The 17,657-nt window shown below is 33.9% G+C and overlaps 1 protein-coding gene and 3 long non-coding RNA genes across 9 annotated transcripts; 1 reads left to right on the top strand and 3 right to left on the bottom strand.

Annotated features, from left to right (window-relative positions):
• Window positions 1–738: 738 nt before the first annotated feature.
• LOC111482999 (phosphatidylinositol transfer protein 3-like) lies at window positions 739–8,437 on the bottom strand. 5 transcript variants are annotated; one of them, XM_023129073.1, is made up of 7 exons: window positions 8,191–8,437; window positions 7,560–7,636; window positions 3,368–3,478; window positions 2,439–2,615; window positions 2,108–2,206; window positions 1,405–1,650; window positions 972–1,314 (listed from the first exon to the last, which is right to left on the bottom strand). In XM_023129073.1, the coding sequence occupies exons 3-7, from the start codon at window positions 3,437–3,439 to the stop codon at window positions 1,021–1,023; spliced, it is 888 nt and encodes a 295-aa protein (XP_022984841.1). In that variant the 5' UTR covers window positions 3,440–3,478; window positions 7,560–7,636; window positions 8,191–8,437; the 3' UTR covers window positions 972–1,020. The 5 variants fall into 5 exon arrangements, with proteins under 5 accessions (XP_022984843.1, XP_022984841.1, XP_022984840.1 ...); XM_023129072.1 differs by lacking the exons at window positions 7,560–7,636; window positions 8,191–8,437 and adding exons at window positions 4,434–4,474; window positions 4,553–4,719; XM_023129075.1 differs by lacking the exons at window positions 7,560–7,636; window positions 8,191–8,437 and adding an exon at window positions 4,434–4,719 and having other exon boundaries at window positions 739–1,314.
• On the top strand, window positions 5,685–9,812 carry LOC111483003. Its single transcript, XR_002718303.1, has 3 exons — window positions 5,685–5,697; window positions 5,846–5,848; window positions 9,742–9,812. It is a non-coding gene; the product is annotated as an uncharacterized LOC111483003 (long non-coding RNA).
• Window positions 9,225–11,408, bottom strand: LOC111483000. The gene is made up of 2 exons (XR_002718300.1): window positions 11,180–11,408; window positions 9,225–10,996 (listed from the first exon to the last, which is right to left on the bottom strand). It is a non-coding gene; the product is annotated as an uncharacterized LOC111483000 (long non-coding RNA).
• A 635-nt stretch (window positions 11,409–12,043) lies between these two features.
• On the bottom strand, window positions 12,044–14,369 carry LOC111483002. Of its 2 annotated transcripts, none has more exons than XR_002718301.1 (2): window positions 13,011–14,369; window positions 12,044–12,135 (listed from the first exon to the last, which is right to left on the bottom strand). It is a non-coding gene; the product is annotated as an uncharacterized LOC111483002 (long non-coding RNA). The 2 variants fall into 2 exon arrangements; XR_002718302.1 differs by lacking the exon at window positions 12,044–12,135 and adding an exon at window positions 12,425–12,621.
• Window positions 14,370–17,657: the final 3,288 nt, after the last annotated feature.

Genomic DNA, 17,657 nt, shown 5'->3' with positions numbered 1-17,657 from the left:
AAGAGATTTGTGTCTATACATTATGTGTAACTAGACTAGATTTTAAAATGTTTTATATGCCTTAATAATTGATATTTTTTAATTTTAAAAAATAAATATTCCGTAGCAAGATTTTATTTTATTTTTAATGAGTCGTCAATTTATTCAACATTTTTCAAAATGAATACATCTATTTTTTTAAAAATTTAACTTGAAACACTATTAAATTGTATTTAATAGTATCATTAATTTTTGTCTAAACAATTAAATATATGTTTAATATATAAAAACAAAGAATAACGTGAATCATTTATCTGCAATTTAATTATGGAACCAAGACTTTTTATTTATATAAAATTAATTTGTTTGTGAATTTAAAAAAAAAAAAAAAAAAGAGAACAAAATTCTAACTTATTCCAAATGTATTAAAAATTCAAATAATAGATAAATATAATTATTGCAATTTTTTTTTTAATGGAAGGTTGCACCCCCAACGTCCTTGAATTTTTTTTTTATTAAAGATGGTAATAATTAAATTATTAATTTTTGTTCGTCATCCACTTGGGTTGCTTGGATTTTCAAAAGCCAATATTAGGTAATGACGTTACTTTTTCTGCTAGTTCTTTTAGTAATAGCGACGGTTATTGGGCATTTTCTTATTAATTTTTGGACAATCCTAAGTTGGAGGGTGGAATCTGACACTTGAATATACCTAAATTCAATATATCAAGTGGGTTTGTAATGAATGCAATGTACCTAAAACATTAAAGATACGGGTCCTCTCTCTATAATGTGCTATATATTAATAGATGGAACAAGTAAACAAGTTATGAGTTTCTTTTTTCTTTTAAAGAGAGGCCTGCTACAGAAGAAATCAAAATTAAAGTATTGGGCTTTGTTGACCTCCCAAAAGGTTCTTCAGTCTCATAGGTTTAGTTAGCAGAAACAGAAACTATTACTTATGGATGGCTACTAGCTCCTTTGCATTATTATTTTAGTTTCAAAATGCTGTAAAGGGGAGGCATGAGACATACCAGTTAGTTAGTTTGTTGCAGTAATGGGCTCTGGGGCAACTTCTGGGCCAGAAGAAGGCCCATTTGTGATATGGTGGGCCTTCTCATCAAGGGCCCACACTTGTGCAGCTTTAAGTTCGTCTTGGGCCATCATCTGAGAGAACTGCTGGTGATCATACTCGAGTGTGGCTTTACCCCCAAAGACACTGGGAAGGTTTTCCATGTCGAAGTATGATTTCATCAGCTCCACGCTTCCTTTGTCTTTGGGATTTACAAACTTTACCTTTTGAGATGTCTTTGGATCTAAGAAATACTTGATGGCCTATAAAAAATGGAAAAGGATGGCTAATATTGATGAATTTGGAAAAGAAATGTGATAAATAAGTGAATGGAATTAAAGAGCAGAGCATACCTTCCAGAAGGCTTGAAAAATCTTGGGTGGATTGTAGAGGAATGCAACGGCAAGTCTCTCGGGGTAATGGTTCTGCAAGATATTGATAACATCGGAGGCTATTTTGACGGAGACATTGGTTTTCATTGTAAATCCGGTGAAATCTATTAACCAACACATTTGTTCTTGACCCTCAACAAGGTTCAGAATCGCATTCTCTAAAAGATACACTAGATGCCGCACGCTAACTTCTGATGGAGTTGTGTTCTGAAAGAATTTAAAAGTGGGACTGGAAATAGTTAGAAAGTGAAATGCCAAAAAAACAAAAGGATCAGCACTTATAAATATCAATTAGACCACTTCTATACCCTTTTAATTTAACACGTCAAGATATTATTTAAATCTCCCGGGTAAATATTTCAATTAATTGAATTATATTCAGGGTGGAAGGAAAGTACCAAGTAGGCAGATTGGTCCATGCCGAGAAAACAAAGAATTGAACTCAAAATATTTTCTGGTTTTAAATTTACTTTTATACATGATTTTTTTTATTGATATGTTCAAAGAAAAATTAAACATATTGTGATTTAACATGGTCTGTTTTATTAAAAAAAGAAAAAAAAAGAAAAAAAAAAAGAATTTTGAATAGTAGTTATTATGAGAAAATAAGAGTTCATGATTGACATTAAAAATTATAATGAAAAGTGGGGACCAGCAAATATACCTGCATTCCAGGTCTCATTATGAGCACAGATCTTCCCTGTCGATCGCAAAAATTTGCTCTCGACACTTTTCCAGTCTCACCTTCAAATGCTACTTCATGCTGTATCAGAAAAATGCTTCTTAAAATTCCATGGAATGCAAGAATGCACGTTACGAGTAAATTTCATAGAGAAAAATATGACAATTAAATGAACTAAAAGAGAAAAAAAATAAAAAAAATCCATTACAATTCATAGCAAGGTCATGGGGAAGCAACGTGCAAAGAATAAAATTTAGAAAACTAAATTTTTGTTAGATGTTTGAGGGATACAAAGTTGTATAATTGAACTTACCCAACGGATTTCTTCGGGCTTGTAAGCTGCCCTCCACTTGAGCGTCTCTTCTAGCATTTTCCTTGCCTTCTCAACATTCCAGTTTCGAGCAATCAAATATCTCCTCAGACATGCATCGGTGCAATACTTTGAACTTCGCCTAGACAGAGGCCCAAGAGCAGCCCTAAGTTCAATGATCTGTACGGGAAAAATAGTTAGTTACGCCTTTCTTCATAAAATAGAATTAAATTATTTCACCCTTAAGTATTCATATATTTCTGATTGTGAATGTTTAATTAATCCACCACACCAAAAGTTATCTTATTTATAATCAAATAAATTACACGGATATAGAAATAGTAATAAATGAAAAGATACCTATGATAATAAGACAAATATTTGCCTTATAATAAAATATCAAATATAATATATATGGTAAACTATAATTTATTACTAAATATCCTTTAACACTTATCCTGTTCTTAAAGTTCTTTTCGTCTTATAGTATCTGAGTCAAGAACTGCACAAACTTGTGCAAATGAAAACATCTCTTATGTCTGAAAACTTGCTGCGTTAACTCGCCATAAGAAGAACGGACATGAAGGATAAAATTGATAGAAGTACATAATTATCGATAATTCATGAAAATTATTAGTTTGGATGGGGACGGTGGAATCTGGTCAGGAGCTATAAAGATGTTAAGAAAATTAAATTTGAGATGGGAAATGATATTTCAACGCAAGGATACTAATTTACTTGACCCCAAGACTTCAGAACTTTAATTTCCCCTGAAAATAATACCACCCAAACTATACTTTGGCTTCAATATATTTAGATAAGTTTCCAGAGATGCGAGAAAGGAACACAAACAATCACTGTATGATTTTTATCCACCCGTTCAATCTAACAACATGAAAGCTATTGTTGATAAGAATTAACTGGATTGTTACCTTCCCGTCTTCTTGTGTAGAATCATTATCATGGTGATTATGACTTTGAGAATGCTTCTTTAAACGAAACATATCAATCAGCAATGGAGCACAATGTGCAGCAAGAAAAACCTACAAATAAAGCCATTATTTAAACTTCTGTGGCTATTTGCGTGAGGATTGATATCAGAATCTGGAGCTTTAGATATTAAGAATACCATTACCCATAATGATCAGAATAGATTAAATAAAACCATGATGCTACTATTTAAAGAGTCCTTAAAGCATTCTTTATCAGTAATATTCATAAGGGACAAAAATAAAACGTGAAGGATTGGACATTGTCAAATTAAAAGCCCATGACTCGAATATTTCTATACTTCAAATTACAAAAGAAAACAAAGGTTTTCCCCAAACAATTGTAGCAATACAATTGAAAAAAGAAAAAAAAATGGTGAGAAGTTACAGGAAAATCATTTAGAGCCTGCGGATTTTTTAATCTACATTGTGAAGGCTTCTACGACTGTTTTTCCTAAAATTCCTAATCTGTAGCAATATCGGCCATATTGCTACAGATTAGGAATTTTAGGACTCAGAACAGGCAACAGGCAACAGACTGCAAGACCGCAAAATTAACTACCTGTATGTATCGATAAATCGATAGGCATTCCCTATTTGAATCAAGCAATACTAAATGAAAATTTAACCATCTGAAGAACATAATCAACGAGATCGATCCTAATCCTTCAACTCCATCGGATACGAATCTAGAATAGCAGAAACAGAGTCTTACACAAATGTCCGAAATCCAAACAACGAAATCGACTCCGTTGACCGTAACAGGGGATTGAAAAACCAACAAACCGATAAAACCGGAAAAGTCCAGAAAAAGACAGTAATTAGAGAATCCAATACAGGACAAGCTAAAGTGATCGAGAGTCAAAACCGATAAAACAATAGTCATTCACTAAAAACTCGGAACAATCAGATCTACTCCAAAACACACGCACAAGTAGAGTGGAAAGAAGAAATCGCAAGATTCCAAAACCACAACAGAATAGTAGGAGAGAAATTACAGAAAACTCACCTGAAGCAAGTAGAGGGCTAAGAAACCAGAAGCGGAAACTCCTTCAGGAAAAACAAAGATCAATTAAAATACCAATAAACAGAATCAATTGGTTGAATGCTTTGATTCTTCTTCCTTACAGAGGTGGTATAAGGTCGTTGTCCTTGTTACGGAAAAAGAACGCGTTGCAGAGACGGTGAGAGAGAAGCTGCACGTGAAGAAACCGTAGCTGTGCCACCAGAGATCAATGGAGGCCACGATTTCCTCGTCAGCGAAAGTGCGGAGAAAAAAAATGTGCAGTTGGCGTTTGGAAATTTATATAGGAGTTTTAAAGTGGGGTCCACTAGCTACTTTGTTAGAACCCAAAATCACCATCACGCAAGACTTCTGTTGGGTTTTCTTTTCTTTTCCTCTTTTTTACCCAAAATAATTTTTACTATCTTAAATATATATATATATTTCTTTTTTTTTTTTTTTTTACTGAACCACACGACGGTAAAATGTCTTCTTTTTCCTCGTGGATTGATTGGGTGAAATTAACCCCCACAAATTTTTTACTTTGTTTACCTAATACCAATTTCAACTTCACTGAGCAGTCTAACATGCTTGTGTTCTAACTTATAACTTAAAAAATTTGTATTACACTTTTTTCTAACTTAAAATTCGTCAAACTTTGTTAGGAATCACAAATTTATCGTTATTTTACTTTTTAATTTTTCCAAAACTCTTTATATCAATGAAGATAATGTTTCTTACTTCTTAATTATTCAATGTGAGGCTACCTTTTTCAATAGTATTTGAAAAAAATAATAGAATGAGAAGTTAATCATTATCAAGGGAGCACGAGCACATTAAACTATCCATGTGGCTGAGAGCCCTCACTGCCCAGGCATAACGACACAATTATCAAGGCCGCGCTCTACCACTGAGCTAACTGCCCATCGTGCGGGTCTCCCTCTGGGGCATGCTATGCCAAAAGCGAGAGAAACTCCATCCCTCTCTTACCTTTTTTCGCCCCCATGTCGCTACACGGGAGGGACATGGAGACGTAAAAAAAGGAGGATCCTATCAACTTGTTCCGAACTAGGATCAGTGTGATAATTTACAACATTTTTACAAATATAAACTTAAATATTGAATATTAAAAATACTCCTAAAATTACTCCGCTAAAATATACAAATCCATACATAATATTAGTTTTGATATTTAAACAAGTGGGAGTTAAATCTTGATCAATTATTAATACTAATTATTAATACTAATTTTTATGATATGAATTAAATTGTTACAAATTATCAATTTATTAAAATTAAATTGTTATATACTAATTTAATTTAGAGTGTAAATTGTTAACAAAAAAAAAAAAAAAAGTTAATTATTAGTTTCATAAAATTAGATCGACGGAAAGAATATTTAAGAAATAAAAGAAAAGGAAGTGCTTCTTCTCTTTTGGCTGGCTCTTGTAGACCACGACCAGTCAAAATAAATTAAAAAATAATAATAAAGCATATAATTAAATCAATTTTAATAATAAATAATTATAATAATCTATTTCTTGAAGAGTGTGAAAAGAACGAAGGGACGGCATTAAATAATTGACCCTTAAAAAGATGCTTTTGAATCGGAAGACTTTTTCTACGGTTGACATGGCACATTTTCTCGGGGGTTATATAATTTTATTTGAATTCTTGAATAATCCACGTGTAATAAAAGATTCTTTTATAATGGGTTACGTACAAATTATTTTTATTTTAATTATAATTATTGTTTTATGGAAATTTATTCCTTTCACCTTTCTCTTTTCTTTCATGGCTATGGCTAGGGGTGTACATTCAACCCGGCAACCCGACAACTCGAACCAACCCAACCCGAACTATAAGAATTGGGTTGGGTTGGATTAACATTTTGGGTAGGGTTGAATTCATTTTTTTGAACCCAAACTGAATCAGTTCGGTTTCGAGTTCATGGGTAAAACCTTCGAGTTGACCCGAGCCAAATAAAAATATATAAAATATATGAAAAATTCTTTTATATTAATGGGTTTGTCAAAGTGATACTGAGTTTAGTTTAGAGTCGAGTTCGAGTTTGACTCTTGCAATTACATATTTTTGTTTTTATTTTTCTAATAGTTTTAATACATTTTAGATTGTATCAGTATAATTATAAATTGTGGATAAATAAAACTTTAAAAAGAAAAATTAACAACCCAACCGGACCCAACCCAAAAATAGAGGGTTGGGTTGGGTCGTGAAAAGTTTCGGGTTGGGTTGGGTTACCAATCCAACCAACCCAAACTTGTGAGTTGGGTCGAAAAAATCCTACAACCCAACCCAACTCGGGTCATGTACACCCCTAGCTATGACTATTATATTATATTATGTCAATATTCGTTGGACTCTCTTTTGGATGAAAGACATTTGTCAGAGAAAGATTTTCACACTCTAAAAAAGAATGTTCTGTTATCCTCTCCAAGATCTTACGGTCTACCCTTCAACCAATGTGTGATCTTACACTCTACCCTCTACTTTACCCTCTTCAAGAAGTGTCCTCGTTAACATTTGTTTCTCTCTCCAATCAATTTTGTTATCCTCTCCTATCGATATGGGATCTCACAATCCACTCCACTTTGAAGCCCAACATTTTCGCTGACACTCGTTCTCCTCTTCAATCGATGTCATTATTCTCTCAAATCGATGTGAGATTTCACAATCCACTCCCCTACGGAGTCCAGCGTTCTTGCTAGCACTCTCTCCCCTCTCCCCTCCTCTCCATATGGGATCTCACAATTTACTTCCCTTCCAAGTCCAATATCCTTGCTGACACTTATTTCTCATTTTTAATAGACGTGGGATCTTATAAAGATATAATAAAGATATAATAATTTTGAAGTATACGGTTAGATATTGCCTGAAAGTTTGATGGAACAAGATCAGATGATCATAAACAAACAATTTTGGTAATAATAAAGAACGGATCGTGGTGAAACTAAGTAGTCCGACACTCTATGGATTCAATCGGTAAGAAGAATCGAAGCACTAAGGCATGTATCCCTACCAAACAGAGCAAGTACCACACAGTTGCATAATTACGTTTCTATGAAGATCGCAAGAGAAATGCTGTAAATTCAGTTGAGGAGTAGTTCAAACCTTGAATTAATCATAGACAGGTTAGATCCGAGTTGTGAGGTCTTTCAGATTCCATTTCCGGCAATGATCAACGTCCACTATCCATCCCAATTAAGAAATTACAATACTGGAAAAACTTGAAAATCTTTCAGTAAAAGTACTATGCATCGCCATAAACTAGCCTAGCAGCTTGAAAATACAGATGAATACTTTCATTCACAGTTCCACAATTCGGAAATGTTGATATCAAATCATCGGATATAAAAGAATCGAAACATTGGAAAACTAGGCAGCGGATAATTAAGTAGTGAATGAATGTGCAAGCCTGATGATGATAAAACTCTTTCTTAAATCTTATTACCTAACTTAACACAGTAATTTCGTATTGATTTTGATAACAACATGCGAGTATTTGAGTGAGGATTGATATTAGAATCTGGAGGTTTAGATATTAAGAAGAACACCATTACCGATAATGATCAGAGTAGATTAAATAAAACCATGATGCTACTGTTTAAAGAATCCATAAAGAATTGCGCGTTTGTGAGATTAATAGAGATGAAAAGAAGTGAAGAATTGGAATTCTCAAATTGAAATCTCATGAATCGAATATTTCTGCATTTTTTTCCGTAAATAAATTCAAAATACTAACCAGAGAATCCATTGGTTGAATGCTTTGATTCTCCTTCCTGACAAAGGGCGTTGTTCTTGCTACGGAAAAAGGAGTTGCAGAGACGGTGAGAGAGAAGGGGAACATGAAGAAATGGTGGCTGCCACCAGAGATCAGAGGAGGCCACGATTTCTTCGCCAGCGGAAGTGAGAAGAAAAAGGCAGAGAGCATGCGTTTGGGGGGTTTATATACGGGTTCAACAGTGGAGCCCACTTGCTGGTTTTTGTGTAAGGAACCCAAAAAAACACTTTCACGCAATGTTTTTTCTTTTTCGTTTTTTTTTTAACTTAAAAATATTTTTTTTGCCTTTTTTTGCTCTAAATGAAAGTGATATAATAAACCAACCAAATTTTTATGAGAAAGCTTTATTAGTTAAATTTAGATTTTTTTTTACCTTTAATAATTAAAAAAAAAAACTAGATAATGATCTGGATGGATTCGAACCATCACCCTCTCAAAACCCATCCAGGAAATTGAGCGCTCTCCCATTTTTGAGCTTACAGATCAATAACATATACGAATTCAAACCCAGTTGGACGTAAACAGTTCATATCGATGATACTTGCGTATACATGATAAACACATGGTTGCTACTAATTATTTTCTTTACAAAGGGTATTTAAAATAATTATAAATTATTTGAAGCCATAATTAATAAGTACCGAATATTAGAAACTATTTGACTAATCAAACTTCAGAGCACTTTCTTTCGGTAAATTCAAACTTCGGAGGGTTCATTTAATAAGTTACAGTTATAATCAGAGAATTGCTAGCTTCTAGTCTTTAGGCACACAGCATGCAATTAAACAGAAAACAACACAGAAGCACAAAGATGGTTTAACTTATAAAATTCGATCCCTGGCCACCAAGGTTAAGTGGTTTATCAATAAGGTCCTGAAATTACAATATCACGAATTTCATGTCCTAAGCTTCCAGAAACATAAGGATAAGGAGTCTTGTAATTAACAAAGAACTAACATGAAATAGGATCAAGATTAGATAACTGAACGAACAGGGGGAAAGAACCATGGAGCAAGTTGATTGTTCTTCTATGATTTCAAAATGTATGAAAACTAGATGCACTAAACCATACTTAAACCAAGTTTACTCGGTAACCTTATTGAAAATGAAGAACAAAAACTTGTAAACGAGAACAGAAATTAAAGTTGAGCAGTTCATTAAACCTTGAAATCATTGTAAACAAGTCGGGGCCGAGTTCGGTAGTCTTCAAGATTAGATTTCCAACCACGATCATCAGGACATCATCCACAATCCAATGACAGGTACCTTCATATTCAGCATCATTCTTTGCAAATCGTTCTATGAGACCAAATCCTCCCGTTCAAATAATTAACATCTAGGAAAGCTTAACTACAAATATAAATTACAATACACAAACTAAAAATACTGGAGAAACTCGAAGATTTCCACCAGAGTTCAATACATACCCATACGGGAAGCTTGCAAATACAGATAAATATTACAATCATAGTTCCACTAATGCGAAATATTAGTAAATAATTCTCTTAATAGACATAAAGATAAACAAGGAAGCTGAAATTAAATTGATGATGCGAATAGATGGCAAATTGCAAGCCTGGCTACAATTAAGTTGACAAAAAGAAGCATTGAATCATGTTGCAACGTAATTAGTCGCGAATAGGCGCACTTAAGAACAGCTATAGTCAATTAGTGTTAATAATACATGTGACGTATACTAGAACTATTTCATAAGCTTATTAACGAACTTACCAGCAGGAATCATGCGACTCATCAAAATGAGCAGGTAATGAACTTGTGATTAATAAGAGTGATCAAGATGGATAGTAAAAACACTTTCCGACATGATTGAGAAGGAAAGTTTTAAAGGATTCAAAAATTGGTTTCTACGATATTCAAATCACTCAAATAAATTGGTTTCGATGATATTCAAATCACTTCAATAAATTCCTCCTTAATGTCAACTTTTAGTCTATAAAAATAACGTTAAAAACAGTAAAGACAAAACAGTCTTAGGCAATTGTACCAAACTAAACCTAAAATTGTGGCCATGAATTAACAAAAATAATTGAGACCCACATGTTAAGGATTGATTTTAAAAAAACTATCTGACCATTTGAAAAACACGAGAAACTCTGTAAATAACTTCGCTAACTACTTTATACATGAAAAGTACTACTATTTGGATGTAGATTTGTATATTAGGTAATGCAGATTTGTGAGTCTCTTTTCCTTCTAATGATAGTTATGTGCAAGAGGAATACCTTGGCTAAAAAACGGCGCGAGATCCGAGACGCGGTTGATGGCGGTTGCAGATGTAGAAACGAACTGATAGAAAGAGAGAAAAGTAGGAAAACACAAGCCAGAGAGGAAGAAACCCCGGGCAAACCCCGTGCGGTCTCTCCCTCAAAACCAAAACATCACTACTTTATTTTTTTTTATCGATGACCTTCCATGCAAGCGCACCTGTCATGGCAAAGGTCGGATGACAAAGACATATCAGGATTCACCCTCCACAAATAGGAAGATGAACTCCGATTCCTTTTACATCCAAGAGCCACACTCATCCACTCCTTTCCAGCGATTTCGGTAATATATACAAAGTACAGATTCCATCGAATGGTGCGTACACTTTTCAAACACCAGGCTTATGAACCGCCTCAACAGCAGCAAAGAACCACCTATTAATTCGACTGCTAACATCTGCACCGGCGAAGACAAGACGTAGCTGCTCCACAAGGAAATCAGAACGGTACAGATCCTAGATCTGACATCATCTTCTTCATACCTGCTCAGAAAAGTCAGAAGGCCATCCTCCGAAACAAATTATCAACAAGAAGAAGACTAAAACCTAGATCTGCAACGTAACAAACTAAAAGAGTAGGCAAGAATTAAAATCAATACAACAGATCGAACACCGTCTTCAAGCCAAGAACGAGCAAAAAGAAAATGATCAGATCTGCAGTCTAACCTTACAGATCGGAATCATTAGCCAGAATCCGCGACCGAAAATCGTTGGAAACAATAATCAGCGAGCAAATACGCAGCTTCAGAAGTCGAAAGATCCATTCTTAGCCCTCTAGAACCGGAGAACAATAAGAACACAACAGATCTAAGACCGAGAAATGGAAAAATAAAAGAGGACGGACTAGGAAGCCATCTGGAATCCTTATATGGATTAGGGCAGCCAGGGAACTTCTTGACCTTTTATGGAGAGAGAGAACGAGATGGACGGCGACGATGAGGGAGTTGGTTAGAGACGTGGACGGCTGAGATAGAATAACGTGGATGAATTATTATCGCTCATGGGATGGAATAAATGCGATAATTACTTTTGGCGTTTTGGAGCGGTTTCGTCGTGACTTCACGGAGGAAAGATCAAACAGAACACGGCATTTGGAATTAATAAATAAATAAATAAATAAAAAGTTAAGAATTTTCCAACTTTTGATATTAGCTTATATTATACGGCATTAAAGGTCGGTTAAGTATAAATTATCACATTTCTAATTTTAAATAATTTAATTCAAATTTAAAATTTAAAGAAGATAATATTTCAAAATGGAGCTTGATAGAAGGAAGCATGATATATTCCGAAAGATAAGTTTATATAATTAATAAAAACATAAAATGCGATAAACCCAAGAATTATTCTCGAAAGTTTAAAAAAGAAAAAGAAAAAAGACACAAGGAACCTAATTCTGGAGAGAACTAGAACAGTCTGAACAAACTTCGTTACAGAATTTGTTTTTGACCAAGCTGAAAATCGGCCCAGGTTCGAGCCCAAAAGAAATCGTCCCAGGATGGATTCCCAATTAATATAATAGTACAGAAACAGTATTCCCTCAGATCCGGATGGATTCGAACCATCAACCTCCCAAATTCCTCGCAGAATTTGCAGCGCTCTACCGATTTGAGCTTACAGATCTATGTGCTACAACAATCGACAAATTTCAAAATGACACTAATTTTAACACTAAAAAAGAATTAACTATTAATTCAAAAACAGATTTCCAAATTAACAAATTTAATAGGAGTTCCCTTAACCTAAAATCTAGACCAAAATTTGATTAGGCAAACATTAATTTTAACACAATCTAAGATTACTTTGAAATTTGTTCACGCATGATTATCGCAAAAAATCTAATGAGAATCCTTTGAACGACCTACATAATTATTCGTGGACGATACGGCAATATCTGGGAAACATAAAAGATTCAAGAAAAAAACATCTTTTATGAAACATTTACTCGGAAAGTAAACTATCTGATTACTATAAATAATAATATTAAGTCTAAGGATTTACAGAGGAACAGCAAAAATAAACAGTACGGCGCACAATTATATCCGAAGATTTTCAAACAGCTACTTAAAAAAATCCAAGACATGAATGATAATTCAATCACGATCAACCTACAAGAAAAGGAATACGTACCCCGTATAGTTTAGATATTCTAAAAAATATACTTGGGAAGTTTTCAACAAATTTATATGGAGCGGTCAAATAAATCCGCATGATGATATAGTTTTCTTTATTCACGGACAAACACAATAAGAGGCTCCCATAAGAAATACTTCACAGGCATAATTACTACACATGAAATGGAAAATAAAAACTAAAAAAAGACGAGATTGCACTATCTGTTGAAAATTTAAGAGAAAGAACGAGTACTATCACAACTTCAGACTAGATAACGTATAACGATGAATGGACGAATATGACACAGACTACGACTTTTACTGATAAAAACATGGCCAAAATGTAAATTAAGAACGTTAACAGCATATATAATTCAATATACCAGAAAGATTGTAACAATCTTCATGTTGTAGCAGAGCTGAAGACAAAATTGACTCTGTCACACCCACCCCATCTTGGAAAAGTTGATTGCGTCTGACACCAATTGCAGCCGATGCATCGTACTTCTAGTAACGCCATATACATCGATTTGGACCCTATCTACTAACAATCAAACAACCCAGAAAACTACTGAAGAACTACAAAGTTCAACGTCCCAAGAGCAATACAGACTTCATACTAATACCTTACACAGGTTGATCGATGTGGACAATATCAATTAAAATAATTAATAAGAGGGTAAGGAATAGAACGGTTCCAACCATCAATAGTTTAACGATATGGAAGAAAAAACTTGGCCCTAAAATGACTAATAAAGCATATTTAAAAAACCGTTATGTTAAAATTCCAACCGTAGGAACATATGCGTCGATCGTTAATCTATAGCTAGGTGAAGAATAACACAGGACAATACAAGTGGAAATATTAACCAAGAGCGAATGAACAATTTTAAAATTTAAATACCATTTATTACCACCTACTCAGTACTTTACCTTAGCAAAAAGTGAGGGTAGTTTGGTGAAATCCCTCCTACTGCGAAAACTGTCATTAGAAAATCCCCAAAAAGGTCTGATTACTAATTATAAAAAAATTTGTTGCGTAATCTTCCTCGTAATGGTAGTTTTAATGCTCAAATGTAATAATTACCATTTTTTACGCACCTCAAAATGTAAAGTCGTGTACCTTGCATGTCGGGAGTTCGATCAGGCCAAACGCTATGAACGGAGTAGTTTCTGTGGTTGAAGTTGCAGAAACGAACGCAGAAAAAGAGAGCAAGAGGGGAAAACAGACCAGAGAGGGAAGAGACCCCGGGCAATCCCCGTGCGATCTCCCCTCGAAACCAAAAGATACAATTTTTTTATTATGTATGACCTGCCATGCAAGCGCACCTGTCATGGCAAAGGCCGGATGACAAAGAGCTACCAGGATTTGACCTCCTCAAAAAAAGAGGTCTAATACCGATATCTTTTACATCCACAAACACTCATCTACTTCTCGGATGCTTTCATTATTTTCATACAAGATACAGCTTCCATCGAATACTCATCGACAGCTCAGCTACATCAAACTGACGAAATGGATGTCGAACTCATCTCGATCTGTATTAACCAGCAGAGTAGAATCGAATCCAAGAGATATGCCAAGTGATACTGCCTCATGCCAACATCCAGTACCGTCAACGACTCCATACCTGTTTGATTAAATCGAAACGCCTTTCGTTGCATAGTAATAATAAAGAAAATTAACGGAATCAAGAACCGAACCCCGTATTGGCGCGTACGTGACCGTTGACCACTCCATCGTTGAAGATATGAAAATAGCACACAAGAACAAAAGAAACAACAATATAGAAGTCCACGAATCCCAGTCAGTACATTAACCTATACAAGGATAGATTAGAACGGATGTCGAACCTGCTCGAATTTTAATAAATAACCAGAATCCGTCACCCAGATTTAACGACCTCGCCAACACAAATCCAACAGAGAAACCAACTGATATTGCCTCAACCAACATCCGGTGCCGTCTTCGATTCCATACCTGTTCGATTAGAGCGGAACACCTTCGGTTGCATTGTAATAATAAAGAAAATTAACGGAATCAAGAAACAAACCCTGTATTGGCGCGTACGGGAACGGTAACCTCTCCATCGTTGTAGACATGCAAATATCACAGAACAACAAAAGAAACAACAATATAGAAGTCCACGATTCCCCGTCAGTACATAAACCGATATGAGGATAAATTAGAACGGATGTCGAACCTGCTCGAATTTAATAAACAACTAAAATCCGTCACCGAAGACCGAATCATCAAGAGATCGAAATGAAGTTGTAGATCTACCAAGATTAACCGATCTAGCCGACACAAATCCAACAGTGACGCCTAGTATATTGCCTCAACCAACATCCAGTACCATATGTGCCTCTAAACCTGTTCGATGACAGCGAAACGCCTTTCGTTGCATAGTAATAATAAAGAAAATTAACGGAATCAAGAACCAAACCCTCTATTGGCGCGTGCGTGAACGGCAATCCTTCCATCGTTGTAAACATGCACATAGCACACGACAACAAAAGAAACAACGATACGGAAGTCCAAGAACCCCGTCAGAACATAAACCGATATGAGGATAAATTAGATTGGATGTCGAACCTGCTAGAATCTATATAATCAACCAAAACCCGTCACCGAAGACCGAATCGCCAAGAGACCCCAATGAATTTGTAGAACTACCCCAGATCTGTCGATCTACGACAACACAACAATCCAAGAATCGCATTCAGAACATGAACATGGAAGATAATAACTCAGATCTGAAGTTGAACTCGACAGAATCAAAATAATCAATAAAACTCCGAAACCGAAGACCGAATCGCCAAGAAACCACAATCAATGTGCAGATCTACTCCAGATCTATCGATCTAGGACCTCCGGAACAGCAACAGAGTAGAAGATTAGGCCAGATCTGCGAAAATAAAATTAAAAGAAACAGGAAAAAGTAGAAATTGCAATGGAGGCAGATGGAGAAATGAGGGAGGCTATTATCCTTTTAAAGAGGATGAAGATGAAATGGACGGCTAGGATTTTGGTGGGGCTAAAACGATCTGACGGCCAATGTTAAGTTACGTGGTTGAATTAATAATCGCTAAGGCGGTGGAATAAAGGCGATAAACTATTGGATGAGAAATTGCACAGCTAATGACCTCGTTGTCAAGCAAAGGAGCTACCAAATATAACACGCTACTTGAAAAATAATATTTTATATATAATTAAATAAGAAAATTATATTTAAAATTCAATATTTTTGAAAAATATTTGTGTATTTATTTTGAATTATTCAAAATCTGACCACCGACTAGGTTGGGGTAGACTTTTTGTGGCGGGCGTTTAGCATTTTATTTTATTTTATTGAAAAAAAAAGGTTTTATAATTAATAATGACGTGGAATATGTTTTAAAATTTGAACACACCCCAAAATTGAAGCCAAATTTTAGAACCCTTTTTTTAAATAAATATGCTTCCAATATTTATAAATAAAATACTAATAGACATACCCTTTTTTTTTTTTTTTATATCTAAAATTTACATTAATGACCTTTTCAATATTAATCAAATTTAAATTTAAGAACGTTTTGTTCCATCGATGGTAAGTAATGTTCAGCTAAATTAAGTTCAATTGTTCGATTCATTTAAATAATATCGGGCTAAATTAGGTTCAATCGAATGGATCGATACTCAAATGATTGAATAATTAAATTTACTAAATTTTCATGTCCCGTGAATTAATTAAAAAACCATATATATATATAGTCTCAAATTCATCGATATATATTAAATTTACTTTGTTTTCGTTAATTAGATAGTACTTAAATTTGCATTTAAAATTTGTCAGTCATCAACAAGTGGGATTAAATTTTAAGTTTCCAACCTAACGAGTTCATATGCTTTAACCAAAAGAATTATGTCCATGGTTGGCTCGGTTGCTCATAATTCTTATTTGAGATCGAATGCCTCGTGTAAAGTATAAGTTTGTAAGTAAAATGAGTTATGTTTGTATTCGTGTTGGTTTAACTCGGTATCATAATCAACACAAACGATCTGGATAAGTCCGGGTTGTATAGTAATATCACGTTTATTTTAATAGATTTACTTACATTAGTTCCAACAAAATCGACCTCGACAATCAATACGAGAGAATTTTAGTTCCTCCTCCTCCTCCGGAAACATATAAAATAGTATTTAATTTTGAGTACTAGCTTCTTAGAATAAGAGGTGGGCTTGGTGGGCTTTCGGGCTAAGCCCACTCCTTATTTGGGCCAATTAACTTGCCTTTATTAACCAAGCCCATAAAAGAAAAAAGGTTTTTAAAAATATTTTATTCATTTTATTTCTTAAAATAGGTTTGCCCTCTTGAGTAGGGATACATGGTCAGAGTTCGGTTGGAATGTTGGATTGATAACTCAATCTAACTTAAAAAATTTTACAACCCAACCAGGTTGCACCTAAAAAATTAATTAATGTTAGTGACTAATTTAGTTATATTAAATTGCCATATAAACCATTAATTTCAATAAAATTTTAATTTTTAAAATTTATTTATTACCAGTTCATAATTATTTGATCAACTTCTTCATCCACAACAAATGAAAATTATAATATTATAACTAGTTCAACGTTGTTATTGAACTAAAGACAATTAAGTAAGACTTCATGTTTATGCTTATTAATAATTAACAATGAACTTGCACTCGGAATGTTATATGATTGATTAAATTAATTTTTTTATTGTATGCTATGTGTCGGTGCTACGATGGTGTTATGAAAAGTTCAAAATGTATTTTTAAAATACTAAAAAAAAAAAATTCAAATGTATTTTTAAGGTAAAGTATAAGGTTAGGAGTTTTTTTAATTTATTTTTAAAATTTAAGGTATTATTATTTATTTATGAGAAAGATTTTTATTTAAAAAAATATATACATAACTAAAATAATATAAAATATAACTTTAAAATTAAAAGTAGTTATATTTAAAACAAAAACGTAAAAAAAAAAAAAAAAAAAAAAAAAAAAAAAAAAAAAAAAAAAAA

This window comes from Cucurbita maxima, unplaced genomic scaffold (assembly GCF_002738345.1).
Source record: "Cucurbita maxima cultivar Rimu unplaced genomic scaffold, Cmax_1.0 Cma_Scf00008, whole genome shotgun sequence".
In the NCBI taxonomy this organism is placed as follows: Eukaryota; Viridiplantae; Streptophyta; class Magnoliopsida; order Cucurbitales; family Cucurbitaceae; genus Cucurbita; species Cucurbita maxima.
Note: the sequence above shows the minus strand (reverse complement) of the source record. Positions and strands in the feature narration are given on the sequence as shown.